General features: G+C 48.7%; 1 protein-coding gene across 1 annotated transcript in view; it reads right to left on the reverse strand.

The window, feature by feature from the left end:
• Tmem132c (transmembrane protein 132C) overlaps nt 1–15,486 on the reverse strand; it is a 107,188-nt gene extending 91,702 nt beyond the window's left edge. Inside the window, exons 1-2 of the mRNA XM_032886493.1 lie at nt 15,467–15,486; nt 11,125–11,271 (exon numbers count right to left, since the gene is read on the reverse strand). Of these exons, the coding sequence (XP_032742384.1) occupies nt 11,125–11,271; nt 15,467–15,486 (167 nt within the window). The remainder of the gene's footprint in view (nt 1–11,124; nt 11,272–15,466) is intronic.
• Nucleotides 15,487–15,992: the final 506 nt, after the last annotated feature.

Raw genomic sequence — 15,992 nt, forward strand, 5'->3', positions numbered from 1 at the left:
TGTACAGTAAGCAGCCCCGAGCTCCGCTCAGACTCCAGCATCCTTCAAAAAACAAATGACCTCCTACAGCTAGCTCTAAGGCAGGCAATTGAGACCACTTAGATGAATGCTAATGGGTATTTTACTTACCATTTTCAATGATTTTTGCTTTCTGAAAAGCCCTTCTCGTTTATTACCTGCCTGATTTACATCGTTCCCCCCCCCCCCCGCAGCATACAGTCCCTGAAGCTTTATGCTCTTGGGCTAAGGGAACAGAGCTGCCAGCAGCTGCTGCTGATACAGGAAGAAGAGAGAATGACGTCAGCTTTGAGCCGTGTTCTATGGAAGCACACGGGACCTCAGAAGGTCTATCCAGAAGCTCACTTGATAGCTGACCTGCCACTCAACAGGAGGAAGGGCAGGTAGGACAGAGGCATATGCGCCCACCCTGAGTGCGATATATGTAAGACTGCTGGTGGTTGGGGAAGAGGGAGCAGCGATCAGATGCATTTATGCTTCTTCTGGAAACCAACGGGCGCCTGTATGATTCATTCTGTTTAGAAAAGATCCTGTGGTGGAAAAACGGATGGTGGTCCAGCCTTTGGCGCTGCTGGCCTTATTTTCCAAGTTCCTTGCTTGGAAAGAGGAAGTAGGCTTGCTCCAGGACGACTTCTGGCAGTCTCTCTACCTACAAGTTATAGATAATCAACTTCCTGAAGAAAATGGGCTCTATCCTGGTGGGAGCCTGGTCACTTTTGCATAGAACCCTATTAACTGCAGGATCATCTTCCTGTACAATGAGTCTTTTGTTGAACCCTCTGCCCTGTGGTTTTAAAACAGCTAGCTGTTGGGTGTGTTGGTACTTAACTGTAATAGCAGCCCTCAGGAGAATAAGAGAAAAGTGTAAGACCAGCGTGAGACCCACACAGTGAGTCCAAGCCAGTCTGGGCTATTTGAGTAGATACCGGCTCAAAAAGGAAGGAAGGAAGGAAGGAAGGAAGGAAGGAAGGAAGGAAGGAAGGAAGGGGGGAGGGGAGGGAGAGGGAGAGGGGAGGGAGAGGAGAGGGAGAGGGAGAGGGAGGGAGGGAGAGGGAGAGGGAGAGGGAGAGGAGAGGGAGGGGAGAGAACACGCACAAATGTGCATAGTATGGTAGATTTGATGTAGCCATCTGGTTTTTCAACTGCTCTAGGAAAGCCCTTTGCTCTGACTACACTAGGTACCATGCATTCCCACCTGGGAGGCCCTGAAAGCTAAAAGGATACACTGTGTCACTCTATTTAGGCATGTGCAACCTGTTTCCCTCTGCAACACTTCTAGAATGGGAGCAGCAGGTAAGTTCTGCCCACCTCCCATCAGGGCAACAGTGCCTCTGGTCTTGGAATACCTGTCCATGGTCCTGAAGCTTCAAATGCAGGCGTCCCTTGGGACTGACCCCCTAGCTCTGCAGTTTAGATAATTTGCACGACAGCTGCCAGGGGATGTACCTCAAACGCCTTCATTTCCAAAGGGGGTTGCCATCCCTGAGGAAGGGAGAACCCGGCAGATGGAAGCATGTCCCTTTTGCATTCTCTTGGGTTCTCTGGGTTGTTCTAGAACAAGCCCCAGCCTCTTCTCTGAGCCTTATTCCATTCACAGTTGGGTACCAGACTCTGCCTTCCCCAGTTCCCTCATATTCATATTAAATATCCATATTCCTATTCTCTCTGTCTGTCTGCCTCTGTGTCTCTGTCTTTCTCTGTCTCTGTCTCTCAGGGCAAGTATATGACTTTCTACTGCTAGCACCCTCAAATTGGACCACGACAGTTTTTATATTTTATTATTTTTAAATAAGGGATTTACTTCCTTTAAGATTTATTTTTTAATTATACATGCATATATGTTGCTGTGTACGGGTATGTGTCTCCTGTGTATCCAGGAGACCACGGAGGCCAGAAGAGTGAGTCAGATCCCTTGGTGCTCGAGTTACAGGCAATTGTGAGCTGCCACATGGGCACTGGGAATTGAACCCTGGTCGTCTACAAGAGAAGCAAGCACTTTGGACCACCAAGCCATCTCTCCGGCCCTGATTTTTATTGTTTGATTATATTTGTATCTGATTCCTTTTAGTTACGCAGCTGAGGCATTCCCTCCTCGGATCGTTTGTACACGCCAGATTTTGAAAGAAAAACACTCTCAGTCACTTACTTAAACATTCCATTTGGGTGCCCGTTCCTTCTAAGCACCTTCATTCTTTATCTACCTGCCTGGCCACGTGACTTCGGTGGTGGCGGCTGTCAGAAAGATTTAGTGAGACAATGTGTGCATTTTCTAAAATGCCGGACCCCAGGGAATACGCAGGGGCCTGTCCTGCATGCTACAGAATGCTGGGAAATACACAGAGTATCCTATGGCTCAAGTGACTGCTTTTAAGGTGCCATGCTTGCTTGGGAGACAGCTTTTAACAGCCGTGCTTTAATAGCCAAGCCTAAAAGGAAACTTCAAGTGCAGACGCAAGCTGCATTATGTCAGCGTGCTCGACCGGGAACAGGTGCATGGCTGGGTCAGGATTCCTGCAGCTGGCGTCTGTGACCCAGAGCAGGTGCCAGCTGGATCATGACCTCAGGGGTTATACCTTCCAGCAACTGAGCCCAGTTCATTTTAGGGAGTGCCCATCCCAGGCAAGAACAATCTTGTGCCCCTGAAGAGTGGGTTTGTAAAAGATGGTTCCGGGAGTGCTCAGGGCAAAAGTACTTTTCAGAGGAAAATTCTACACCGGAGTCCAGGGGAGCCAGCTTCTCTCTTTCTTTCTGCTACCTGGAGGTCATTCTTCCAGGTCAGGGAAAGCACTTGCCTAATTGATCACTAGCTGCTTAGGCAGGACTCTCCTGGACGCTGAGGTCTGAACAAAGGCTCAGAACAGGGAAGGGAGATGAAAGGTAAAATGCAGGATGTTTCTATTCTTTTTTTTTGTTGTTGTTCTTTTTTTCGGAGCTGGGGACTGAACCCAGGGCCTTGCGCTTCCTAGGCAAGCGCTCTACCACTGAGCTAAATCCCCAACCCCCCAGGATGTTTCTAAAGGCAAGAATGCAGAAAGGGGCAGGAGAGTGAGTTCTGATTCAAGTCCACTGCTGTCTGCCCACACCCACACCCTTAGTCTTTCCGCTACAGCCACAATGGTCTCTCCCTCAAGCCTGGCTCACAGAGTCACATGGCTCTGACAGGGAAAGAGTTGGACCAAGTGTTAACTGCTGTATTGGCCTCGCACTCTAAGTAGGAAAGATTTCCTTATAGGCTGTTAGCGGAGCTTACCTAAGAGCAGAGATGCTCAAGATGAAAAAGAAAAAAGGTGTGGGGGGCAGGGATCCATCCATAAAGTAAATAGAATACTCTCAGATGCGTGTGTAGCCCTGGTACAAACTATCTTCCTGGGTCTGGGGAATTCTGGCTTTGAGTCCCTGAATGCTACAGTTCCTTGGGGGAAGGTTTTGAGCTAGGGAGAGAGTCCTCTATGCGATCTTTGTGAGTTCTGTGAGCAAGCTTTCTTTCTCAACTTTTTGTCTGAGAGGCCACTTTTCCCTAGGGGGGGCAGTAGGGGGTCTTTGATTCTGAGTCTCAGGCTGGGTTGCCCAGAAGCAAGCTCTGGGATGGGAGTCATTTGAAAGTAGTGGAATTAACAAGGAAATTTCTTTCCCTGCCCCGGGGAGAAAATAGGAAGTAAGAGAGAAGAAAATGGTCCCAACACAGCAAAGAGGTCCAGCAAGGGCTGTTTTCAAAATCCCAGCTTCCAGCCTGCTCATGCGGGGAGTGCACTCCAGTGTCCTGAAATGTTTGGTGTTGTCCAAGTGTGACAGAGCTGGTCTTTCCGCACTCCACCCCTGACCTGTGTCACAGGTAGGGCAACGGAGGAAGAAAAAGCCCCAGGCTTCTTCCAGTGATCTGCAAGAGTAGGCCAAAGGGACCCTTCAGTCTAGAGCTAGGCCCTAATGAAAGAACTATAGAATGTGAATGTTGGTATCACTGGCTTTATGGTTGGCCCCTGAACCCAGGGATGATGGTGATATCATCCATAGGCGACAGGGTCTTGCGCATCTGTTGCTATGGCAATCACCATACATTGCCAGTGTCCATTTGGTTTACCTCTCACCTTTACCACAGCCTAAATAAAAGGCTTCCTCCTTCTCTCTCTTTGTCTCCCTTTGTCTCCGTCACCCCCTTTGGTCCCCTTCCCCTGCAATAAACCTCTCTCATGAGGAACTGCCTTGGCCTGGTGTGGTCAGTCCGGATGGAAGCCGCGATTCTATCACGACAGTGAAGACAACTAGATGGCTGGGGACTAGATTGTGACACCTCCCCCCAACCCCATTCCCATACTGAAGCCCCTACCCTGCCGTGACTGTATTCGGAAACCAGATATTTATGGCAGTAGTTAAGTCTAAAGGAGATCCTGGGGGGGACCACAACCTGATGAGAGTGGATGCACTACACCCAATTTTGACTCAGCATGAACGGTCATGGTAGAGCCCTCTTGTAGACGGGAGAGGACTGGACATGCAGAGAACATGGAAGGAGCAGCCCTCAGTAAGTCGCCACAGATATCCCTTCTTCACTTGAACACCACCAAGCCTCATCGTAAGCTGACCAGAGGTGTGTGGCCTGTCACGAGTCAGCGATGGGTGCATATTTGGGACAGGTTCCCAGAGTCAACCTCTAGTCAGTCTGTCAGTCAGTCTGTCTCTGTTTTTGACTGTCTCTGTTTCTGTTTCTGTCTCTGTCAGTCTGTCTTTCTGTTTCTCTCTGACTTTGTCTCTGTCTCTGTCTCTGTCTCTGTCTCTGTCTCTCTCTCTCTCTCTCTCGTGTGTGTGTGTGTGTGTGTGTGTGTGTGTGTGTGTGTGTGTGTGTGTGTGTCAGGAGACAGTTAGTAGGGGGGATCCTTCTTTTCTTCTATCATTGAATTCTGGGTCTTAAACCTAAGTTGTCAGGCTTGGCACAAAGTGTCTTTACCCATAATGCCATATCACTGGATCCATCTTGCTTTTCAAGCATGAGTCTCTCACTGGCGTGGGCTCCCCAAATAAGTCTAGGTAGGCTGACCAGCCAGGAAGCCTCAGGGAGCATTGGAATTATAAGAGTAGGCCACCATCTCTGACTCTTTACGTGGGTTTGAGGGGACTGAACTCGAGCCCTCCATGCCCACACAGCAAGCCCTCTGTTGATGGGCCCTCTCCTTAGCCCCAGTAGCCCCAGCAAATCCTCTCTTATAAGCCAGAACTCTGGGATGTAAGTGAGTTCTAGAAATACAGCTGCAGCTTCCACGGCTCCAACGGGCAGCTCGCCTAATTGCTGACACTCACGAGGGACATTGCAAGAGCCAAAGGCAAGACGCAAAACACTCTCGGTGTCTCCAACTGCCACCAGCCAGCATCCCACAGAGAGGTTCCTGCAGGCAGCCACAAATCACGAAGATGGGGGCAGGGGTCTGTGCCAATAGAATCCTTAGATAATTGACTGAGGTTGTCCTTGAAGCAAGAATGCTTGGTACACATATCCTGATAAGGGCTGTCTGCTTCTTCCCGGTTGGCCAGGGAGGCCAGCTCCGTGCCCGGGGCAGCTTCAGGCATGGGAGAGCTATAACTGTCAGTCTTCCTCAGAGGTCTGGGGAGCTTCTCTGCTAAGGCTATGGATGCTGATGCAGTTGACCTGAGCATAGACCCCTGCCCCAGGATCTCATGACTCTAGCATGACTCAGGGATTGTGAGCCAGCCACAGGCTCGTCACAGCAGGAAGTTCCATGCAAGTCTCTGTGAATGCTAAGCAGGGCAAGCAGCTCTGTAGGTAAAGTGGAGCCAAGGGCTTTGAGCTGGCTTTGGGGGTTGTTAGGAGGGTTTACCCTGGATTGCTTAGTGGGGGGGTTCGGATGACATCACGAAGAGTTTGGAGGTCAAGGTAGAAGGTAGTCGACTTGGAGACCTGCTTATAAAACAGAAACTATATATGGCAGCTCCGAAGAGAGATGGCTGGCTGAGGCTGGCTCTGTGGATGCGAGGGTCAGCCACGATTCCTGGGGACAGGATTCCAGGTTCCCAAAGACAAGGAGACGGGCTCTCCCAGGAGCTCTTGCACTACCTGCCCACATCAACTCCCAGGGAACTCACTTGTATTCTGAACTCGAGAACTCTCAGACGATGACCTTAAGTCATTTTAAGGCACCACATTGCAGGTGATGCTTTCCAGCAATAGGAAACGAAGACCCACGGCAACGTAGAGGCAGAATGGGTGACAGAGGTCACATCTCCCCTTGTCCTAAAAGGCTGGTCCACGAGCCACTCTGATGAGGCGTTTTCTTAACTGAAATTCTCTCTTCTCAGATGACCCTGCCCCTGGCTTGTGCCAAGTTGACAAAAAGTCAAACCAGGACAAGCTCAATGAGCAGAGACAAGGACCCTTCCCTGCAAGCCCCTCCACACGATCCTTTAGACCCTGAACTGCATTTGGATGGATGCCTGCCTTGAGACTTGAAGCAGAAGCTTCTTGTAGGGTATGCAGATACTCAGAGGCTATAAGGATATTCTGCTGGGGCTGGGAGGTGACTCAGTTGATAAAGTAGGATAAGAGTCTAGGTTTGATCCCCAGGAGCCATGGGGGAAAGGGGGTAGGCATGTGCTTGACATCCCAGCATTGGGGACAAGAAGACAGAAGGACTTGGAGCTCACTGTCCAATCAGCTACTTGGCCACTGAGAAACACGGTCATAAACAAGGTGGATGGAACGTGAGGAACAAGAGTCAAGGTCATCTTCTGACTTAGACACACGCACGCACGCACGCACGCACACACACATACCACATACATATTTCAAAAAGCATACTGCATACTGTCTTAAGGTCTATGTCCTGTGCTGATTTGTTGTACAGTGATGACAAATCCAATGCTTTGTGTGATCCGCCAGGAGCTGGCTCAAGAGCTCCACACACCCTGGGTCCTTGAGATCAGGTGTGACTCAGGGGTACCTACCCAGCACAGAGTGGAGAGCCTCACAGGGCCTCGTGAGTGTCCAAGCAAGGGATGGGTGTGAAAGGTGACGCATGTCACTGTCGCACAGATGACTAGGCTCTCCTGCAGCAGGTGGCTGTTTCATAGTCTGTGCTAGGCCCTGATGTAGAAACACTGTCCCTGTGGCTGAGTGACAGCCATTGTGAGGTCCCGGCTGTCACAGTCTGGGATGGGTGTTTGGGCCCACTGGTGATATTGGCTCTTCCACAGCAAGGGTATGGAAGGAGGCGAATCACTTTCTAAGACCTCACACTTAGGGAAACTGAGAGCAATCAGGCACAGCCAGGTCCCCTCCACCACATACACTTGCTTGTGACCACCCAGAGTCAGGCTGGTGGCAGTACACCTGTCAAGAATAAAACTAAAAGGAAGCTGTCCTGAAAATGACGCCCAGCATTCTGTCCAAGCCACTCAGGGAAGGTCTGGAGAGATAGTTCAGTCGTCACAGGCACTGACTGCTCTTACAGAGGACTTGGCCCCCACTTGATGACTCACACCCACCTGTAACTACAGTCCCAGGGGATCGGACACCCTTTTCTGGCCTCTGTGGGTACCAGATACAGATGTGAAGCACCCTTTTCACAGAATTAAAAAATAATTTAAAACAAAATCCCTCTGAAGAACCAAACCAGGAAAGCCAGATACATAATGGCCTCCAGATAGGGTTCTCACCAGCCCCGGAATACACAGAGCTGACTGCATATCTCTTCAGAATTTTCTATAAATGTCCCATCTCCCTTTCATGGGTTCTCAGTCTGTGTCTAACCCAAAGAACTATTTACCTATATAAGTTCACTATCTGCTAACTAACAAGCCTACCTTCATTTACTTAAATGTCTATGGTGATTATATTTTACATAAATCCAATGGGCAATTCTTTATTTGTCTTCTGACTTCCCTTATAACTAAGGAACCAGACATACATTTCTTTCTGGCCATTCTCCTAACTCCTATCCCCAGGTCAAAGACAGGGACATTGAGATGTGCTCAACAATTCTTCCAGGGGTCACCAGTCACCACGGGGAAACCAGAGGCAGAAACCAGGCTGTTCATCATGACGGCTGTCTTTCATGGTTGGGTGTTAAAGGAGGGTTCTACTCCCTGGATTAAAAATAGGGTAGCTGGGGGTTGGGATTTAGCTCAGTGGTAGAGCGCTTGCCTAGGAAGCGCAAGGCCCTGGGTTCGGTCCCCAGCTCCGAAAAAAAAGAACCAAAAAAAAAAAAATATAGGGTAGCTATAAACAAAGTGGAGAAGTTTTCTGTCATGGCTGCATCGGGAATCTGGTAGAAATCAATGTATGTAGGGTAAACATTAGAATGAAATAGTTGTTTTCTTTGACCTCAAAGAAATCATCGTAGAAAATGGATTGTTTTCTGTTACCCTATGGTTATTTTTCTGAAGAGGCTTTTCAGCTTGTGCATGACTTTGGTCATAAGACAGTCCTGGCACACCCAGAATGTCTTATGTTATTGGGTACTGCAAACCATAGACTACAAGGACTGCAGTTGCTAAGGTGTGGTGCTTTCCTTCAGGAAACACATAGATTAGAACAGGGGCTTTTGTACACGGAACCTGTTTTACCCAAAATGCAACTTTAATAATAATTATTAAATTTGTTTTTGGGTGACTGTTCAACACAGTCCACAGAGGCTGGATCTCCCTGTTGCCAGCAACACGTTAACTCACTCTTGAGAGACCCTTTTTCTTTGATCAACCCATGTGATTTAGGACACCAAAAAATGGCACCATTTTAAGGGTCAACTAAGACATGTCCCATAACTGAACCTTTCTTTTCTAAATCTAAGTTTCTTCAGGAAACCACACTGAGAGAACAGGTCTAGAGAGCCCAGACAAGGGAACACAATTCTGGCAGAAAAACCAAACAAATCAGACTGCACACTCTGTGTACAAGGAAATATCACAAAGCACTCCATTCGTATGTATGATTGACACCCGCCATTCAAAAATTGAAACTTCGACCCTGGAGAAGCCAGCCTTGCTGAAAGTCAGATCCATCTACCTGTGGACAGCTCTTGGGAACCTGTCAACTTTTGTGGCTGTGTTTTTACTGACCTAAGCAAAAACTGAATGTGCCAGAGAAACAGCTGGGGTGCCAAATTTAGAAAGGGTTTCAATTTTTAATAAGGAAATTCTATGTCACTCAGGTTGGCGAAGCAATTCTTTTCTTAAGCGATAGCAGGCAAGTCAGCACTGCTTTGAGTTAGGATGCATGCAAGTCGGTCTGAATGTCTCTTAAGGAAATATTTGAACCCATACTGAATGCTATCAGGCTACTGATGTGAGAACCATCTTCCTTAAACACTCAAAACCATTTGCATCAAGCATACAATGCACTCTGAGCATGCCCCCTCTCACCGCAATATCCTTCCCTTCTGTCCTTTCTATTTCTTCTTACCCTACAGATTAGCAGCAAGCCATTCTTCTAGATATGAATGATGATTTCATAATGATTTAACTCTTCCACCAGCAGTCACTAAGACAGGATCAAACACAATATGCATGATGAGTGTCTTAGGGTTTCACTGCTGTGAACAGACACCATGACCAAGGCAACTCTTACAAGGAAAACATTTGATTGGGGCTGGCTTACAGGCTCAGAGGTTCAGTCCATTATCATTAAGGCAGGGGCATGGCAGCATCCAGGCAGGCATGGTGCAGGAGGAGCTGAGAGTTCTACATCTTCATCTGAAGGCTGCTAGGAGAAGACTGGCTTCCAGGCAGCTAGGATGAGGGTCTCACTCATAGTGACACACCTACTCCAACAGGGCCATACCCTCTAATAGTTCCACTCCCGGGGCTGAGCACATACAAACCAGCACAATGAGGCAGAGGGTTCATTATGTTGGGCAATTATTGTCAACTTGACATAATCCAGAATCACTTGGGAAGAGGGAACCTCAGTTGAGAGATTGCTTGTTTTAGACTAGCTACCTGTGGGGACATTTTCTTGACTGATGACTAATTTGGGAGATTCCAGTCCATTATGGGTGGTACTACATCTGGGCAACGTGGCCCTGGATACTTCAAGAAGCAGGTTGAGCAAGCTTGGGGAGCAAGCCAGTAAGCAGCATCCCTCCACGGCCTTTGCATCAGCTCCTGCCTTCAGGTTCCGGCCGTGTTTGAGTTCTTTCCCTGACTTCTCTCATTAATGGACTGTAGCCTATAAGCCGAAAACCTTCTCCTTTCTCAGTTTGCTTTGGTCATGTTGTTTATCATGGCAACAGAAACCCAAGCTAGAAAAGCCATTTCAATTTTCTGTTTCCCATGGGTAGTAGAGAGAGATTTTGGGGGGAAGGAAACTCACTGATCAGCGTTATCTAGGAGAATCAAAGCTGGAAGCAAACTTGATTCTCAGAAATCACAGTCTGTTTACTCGAGTTAGGTCAAAGGTGTGTGGTGAAATATTACATAGCTGTTATCATTGTTTTAAGGAAGTACTTAAAGTCAAAATGAAATGCTTCCTATGGAAATGGAAACAAAAGCCCTCTTAAAACTCACGGTGGATATTATGATCCCCAACCTCTGAGATAATTAAACTTACTATGGATTTTCTGCGCTTGGAGATTTTATATATGAGACCCTGGGAAGGAGATAAGCCTACATCTTAGCAGCGGATAGCGGGACGCCTTCAAGTGACTTGAATTTTGTTTTCCAAAGCAGTCAGTGTGGTGTTTTTCATAGCCATAAAACAACTCTATTTTAGGGGTGATCCACAGTGTCTATGGAGAGTCTCTGGTGGACTCCTCTTCGCCTCACAGTTTATCACCACCTTCCCTGCATTCATTCTCACCGATGACTAATCAAATCTGTGTGTAGAGGGAGCATTTCGTCACAGCATCCTTTGATAAGCCAAGGAGGGACAAGCCCACAGAAATGAGTTCAGGTGACAAAGTAGGGGTGATGTCATTTCTGTTCCAATGCTCAAAGATCACATGGGTGGAGCTTACACGTGCTGACGTGCATCACTGGCCATCCAGTACTCCCATGGGCATTAGGCCTGGGGTTTAACATCTGGACCAGCAATGGTCTGAGGAGCAGCCATGAAGCCAGACAAAGCTCCATGTAAAACCAGAGTGTCCTGGAGGGGTAACTCACCTATTGCGTGCCCCAGGGCCCAGGCGCTGGCAGGACACGGAGGTGGTGGTGTGTTTCCCTCCATTGCCCACCTCTTGCCTCACATCCCACTGCCGAGGCTCACTGGTCTGTGCGGTCAGAATGTTCACCCCCTTCTTTACCTTGGCTCTGTGGATGGAAGGAGAGAGAAAGGGTCACAGCATTAGATTTGAGCGTTCAGAGGTCCCACGCAGATGCTGCTATCAAAGTGCATGGGGCTATGTCCCTGCTAGGACCACACATGGAGGTGGAAGGGATCCACTCCCCAAGGCTAAGGGATCATGGAACTTGCTGGAACATCCTAGGGCATTCTCTAAATCGCACACGAGTTTTTATTTTATGTGATTCCAGGCATGTAGATCTACCAAGAAGGTAAAGAAATTGTTTACTGGTGAGAAGTTTGTATGTGGGTAATACACATGGGTGCAGTGCTCATGGAGGCCAGAAGGGGGCATCAGATCCCCTGGAGCTGGAGTTACAAGTGCTGTGAACCACTATGTGGATGCTGGAAGCTGAACCAACTCAGGGTCCTCTACAAGAGCAGCCAGAGCTCTTAACCCCTGAGCCGTCTCTGTAGCCCCTAAGCATGGAGTTTAAAGAAATACTTGGGTAAGAAGTAAAAGCCAAGCAAACGAAGACATAGGAAGGAATAACTCAGAAAGCGACGTGGAAATTTAACAGTGCGGTGGTGGAGAACCCAGTAGGTCAAGAAACTTGTGAAAGAGCAGGCATTTTCAGACTAGAAGCGACTGGATGATTTTATGTACAATGGTCGATAACAGGCCATATGACCAGTGCATATAAAACACTGGGTGCATAGAAGGAAGCCTTAGCAAAAGGCATTGTCCGGGTTATCTTTAGCTGTCAACTGAGCAGCCTGGAGTCATCCAGGAGCCTCAGTTGAGAACTGGAAGGATCAGATTGACCTGTGGACATGTCTGTGAGGGACTGTGCTTAGTAGTTGTTGTGGGAGAGCCCAGCCCACTGTGGGAAGCACCATTCCCTACACAGGGGACCCTGAGTTACCTAAGAAAGCTGGCTGAGCATGAGCCTGCCAGCCCACAGCCAGCATCCCCCCTGGCCATGATTCTTTTGTCTGTGAAGTGAGCACCTTGGTCATGTGTAGAAGGGTACAGCTGGGCTGCTATCAAGTTCCTGCCTTGAGTTCCTTCAAGGGTAGATTGTGATTTGGGATTGTAAATCACATGACTGTGACTTGGGATTGTAAGTCACATTCACCTTTTATTTTTTTTCTCGAAAAGTTGCTTTCAGTCGGGGTGCTTTGTCACAGATACAGAAGAGAAACTAGGACAAGAGTCAAGCACCAGAATGGAATCGGAGTCCGTGTCAGCCTTGTGGATGTGACTGGGATAGTCTAAGCAGAAGTGACTTCCGACCTGAGCTCTGTGCCCAGCCACTTACAGATTTAAAGTCCCCCATCACATTAGTCTTCCAAACATTGACCCTCTACGCCCATGCTTGGGAAACCACAGGAGAGGTGCTCCAGCCAGCCATAGAGGAGGTGGAATATAGGGAGCAAGGTCCAGACTTCAACAGAGAGACAGACACCCAGTACACAGACAGCCTAAGAGGCTCCAGCAGCAATGCTCTGTGACTTCTCACAGAAACTCGAAGAGAAGTCTGCTCACCCCAGATGGGGTACCCGTGACAAAGAAAAGACTCCGTGCTAGTGAGTGCACTGGGGTGATTGACAGGAGCATCTGTGACTCAAAGGCAGCTGCGGTCACTCCTCCCCCCACACTGTGGGTGATGAGTCTGCATGCCTGGAGAGCTCCCAGCACACCTTGCAGGCAGCTCCATTCAAGAGCCCCCTCTTCGACAGATGTGTTTGCGCTTTATAAACCTGGGGACCAGCTATGACTCTCCTATCTTTCTAGCTTCCCAAGCCAGGTAAGTTTCTTAGGTTTCTCCCCCAAGGAGGCAGGATTTCAGCAGTGAGATTCCTAATGATGTCTGTGATCTCAATGAGTTTGTCCCGAGATGTGACCAATGAGAGAAGAGTTTGGGAATGAGGATGAAACTGAGAGAAAAACCAAAAAAATGCAGCACTGGAAAGGTGGCTCGATAGATAAGAGCATGGACTGCTCTTGCAGAGGACCCAGGTTCAATTCCCAGTACCCATATGGTAGCTCATAACTGCTTGTAACTCTAGCTCCAGGGAATCCAAGAGGTACACACACACACACACACACACACACACACACACACACACACACACACACGCTCACATGCACACAACGCATGCCCTTGCATGCACACACACATGCTCACACACACACACACACATGCTTACACACACACACAAGTGTACTTTTAGTTTTGTATTAAGTCACTGTGCAAAGGACAAGTTGAAAGAAATGAGGATGCACTTGATGGACAATATTTAAAGGCACACTAGCATGGGGCAGCCCCCTCCTTCCTAGCAGAGGGACGGCCACTCTTGAGCGTCCGGGGTCTTGGCACCTGTCTCTGCTGCTACAAAGAAAGGCTCCATGCCGTGTGAGTCATCTGGAAAATGGTTTTGGTTGCATCTGAACTTCGCTTGAGAGTCCAGATTTTTAACGAAGCCACAATCATTTCTCCCCACTGTAGTTCACGCGAACTTGAAAAACCCTGGTGGTCTAGGCGGTGGGTAATTCCATACCGGAGAGAGCTGGTGAGCTTGAGGCGGGGAAGGCCAAGAGCTGTGAGGGTTTCTTGTGAACATAGATCTTTTTCTTTGGTGGGAACAATGGGTATTTTGATCTATTCCATGGACTGAGCAGGGGAGGCGGCAGCCTGGATTTGAGAACTGAAAATTTGCAAGTCGAGCCAGCACTGGAGACAAAAAAATGAGTCACTTATCTTTGGGGACACCCAGCATCTAGGTAAGAAGTGAAGGTGAAGTGGCCAGATAGAGGCTGGCTTTTCCTGCATGGGTGTGTGGACTGAAGCCATAGCAGACTGGGAATGGAGAGCCCAGCTCCAATCACCTGCCTGTGCTTCTTTGCCCCAGGCATAGGGTGTGTCCTGGTCCCATATGCCCCGATTTATGGGACTTCTTTTGCTGGCCACTGACATTCCAAGATATCATTTGTTATTTACGAAGCCTGTGCTGAATTCAGTGCTTCTCAGCACAGGCTGGGTGCTGGGGTGTCTCAGGATACCATCCAGCTGTGGGTCTCACCTTGGTGACACATGCAGCCTCACCGTAGGTGCCCATGCAGAGCGCAAACATCCATCCTGCATGTTCCCAGCCAGCGATCTCGCTCAGTTCTAGCTGGTTAAAAACAATAGCTATCTTTTCCCAATATGTAGTAAGAGGTGATTAAGTGCTCTTAGAGAAAAATCAATGCTCGGTACACATTTTGAACACCAGAAGGCTAATTTCCAACCCGGAGGTATCTCCCTCTGGTCATTTGTAACCTCCCCGTGAAACGCTTTCTCCTGAAGCTGCCGGGTTCTGCTGGGATGCATGAACCTCTTGTGAGGCTTGAGGGCATTTTCGGGTACCACTCAGTCTTGGACCCCAGGCAGCCAGATTTTAAACCTAGAGGAGTATGTCAGAAGGTACAAGTATATAGTCATGGAGTGCACTGCCCACCGCGTTTAGCATATGTTGGAGTCCTAGCCCTGGATCCTCAGGGTGTGGTCTCATTCATAAAGGGTCTTGTGGTGGTGGTGGTGGGCTGATATGATGATTAAGCTGTAAAATCTCTTGCCACGCAAGCATGAGGACTGGAGCGTGGATCCAAAGAAGCCCATGAAAATACTAGGTGGGTGTGGGCACCTCTCACAACTCCGGTCTGGGAAGGCTGAGACCGGGGGTGTGGTATGTAGATCTTCAGAGCAAGAGGGCTAGCAAGACTAGCCATTATTGGTGAGCTCTGGGTTTGATTGAGAGACCCTTATCTCAGTGAGTAAGATAAGAGATGGAGCGAGCTGATACCAGCCTCTGGCTTTCGCATGCATGTGCACACACATGCACAATACCCACATACATATGTCCAGGCACATACAAGAACATGCATAAACACGTGATCACTATGCACACACACATGCAAAAGGGGTAGAGGGTCATTGTGGACATAACCAAGTTAAAATGCAGTCATAAAGGTGGGCCAGATCTGAATATCTAGCATCCTCATAAAGCAGGGGGTCAGAGCGAAGGTCACAGCAAGAGGATCTACATGTGTGTATGGGTAAACATGGCTGTCACTCACCAGGAAGAAAGGCCAGATGACTTTCATGATTAGCTACTTTCTCATTGGTGGGGCTGACTCCCCAACGACACCCATTTAAGGGAAGGGTGTGCTTGGCTTACGGTTTGAGGGTACAGTCCATTGTGGCTGGAGCCTGAGGCAGTCGGTCACACTGCGTGCCCAGTCAGGAAGCAGAGAGTGCAAAACACAGATGCTCAGCCGCTCTCTCCTTGGTAGGCAGAACACGGGCTAGTGTCGCCCACCTTCAGAGCAGGCCGCCCTCCATCAGTTAACCTAGTCTAGCAGTAACCTTACGGGCACGCCCAGAGGTCTGCCTCCTAAGTGAGCAATCCTGCCAAGTCGACAACACGAACCATCACAGCTTTTGCTATTACCCCCCACCCCCAACATGGGACATCAGCTTTGTTTTCCTTCCCTCTGTAGCCGAAGAGAAGACATTCGCAAGATGTCATATACTCACACGTGGCCACTATGGCACGGCCTCCCCCAGAGAACCAGTACAGGTGCCAGCACGTGAGGAGAGAAGCAAGACATCGCTGTGGCTGCTCATCCAGCCTGGCTCCTAGGAGATGTACGGCAACAGCCATGCCAAGGCAGAGACAATCGTTTCGAATCTGAGCGTCTCAT

The sequence above is a fragment of the Rattus rattus genome, chromosome 16 (assembly GCF_011064425.1).
Source record: "Rattus rattus isolate New Zealand chromosome 16, Rrattus_CSIRO_v1, whole genome shotgun sequence".
NCBI classification, from domain to species: Eukaryota; Metazoa; Chordata; class Mammalia; order Rodentia; family Muridae; genus Rattus; species Rattus rattus.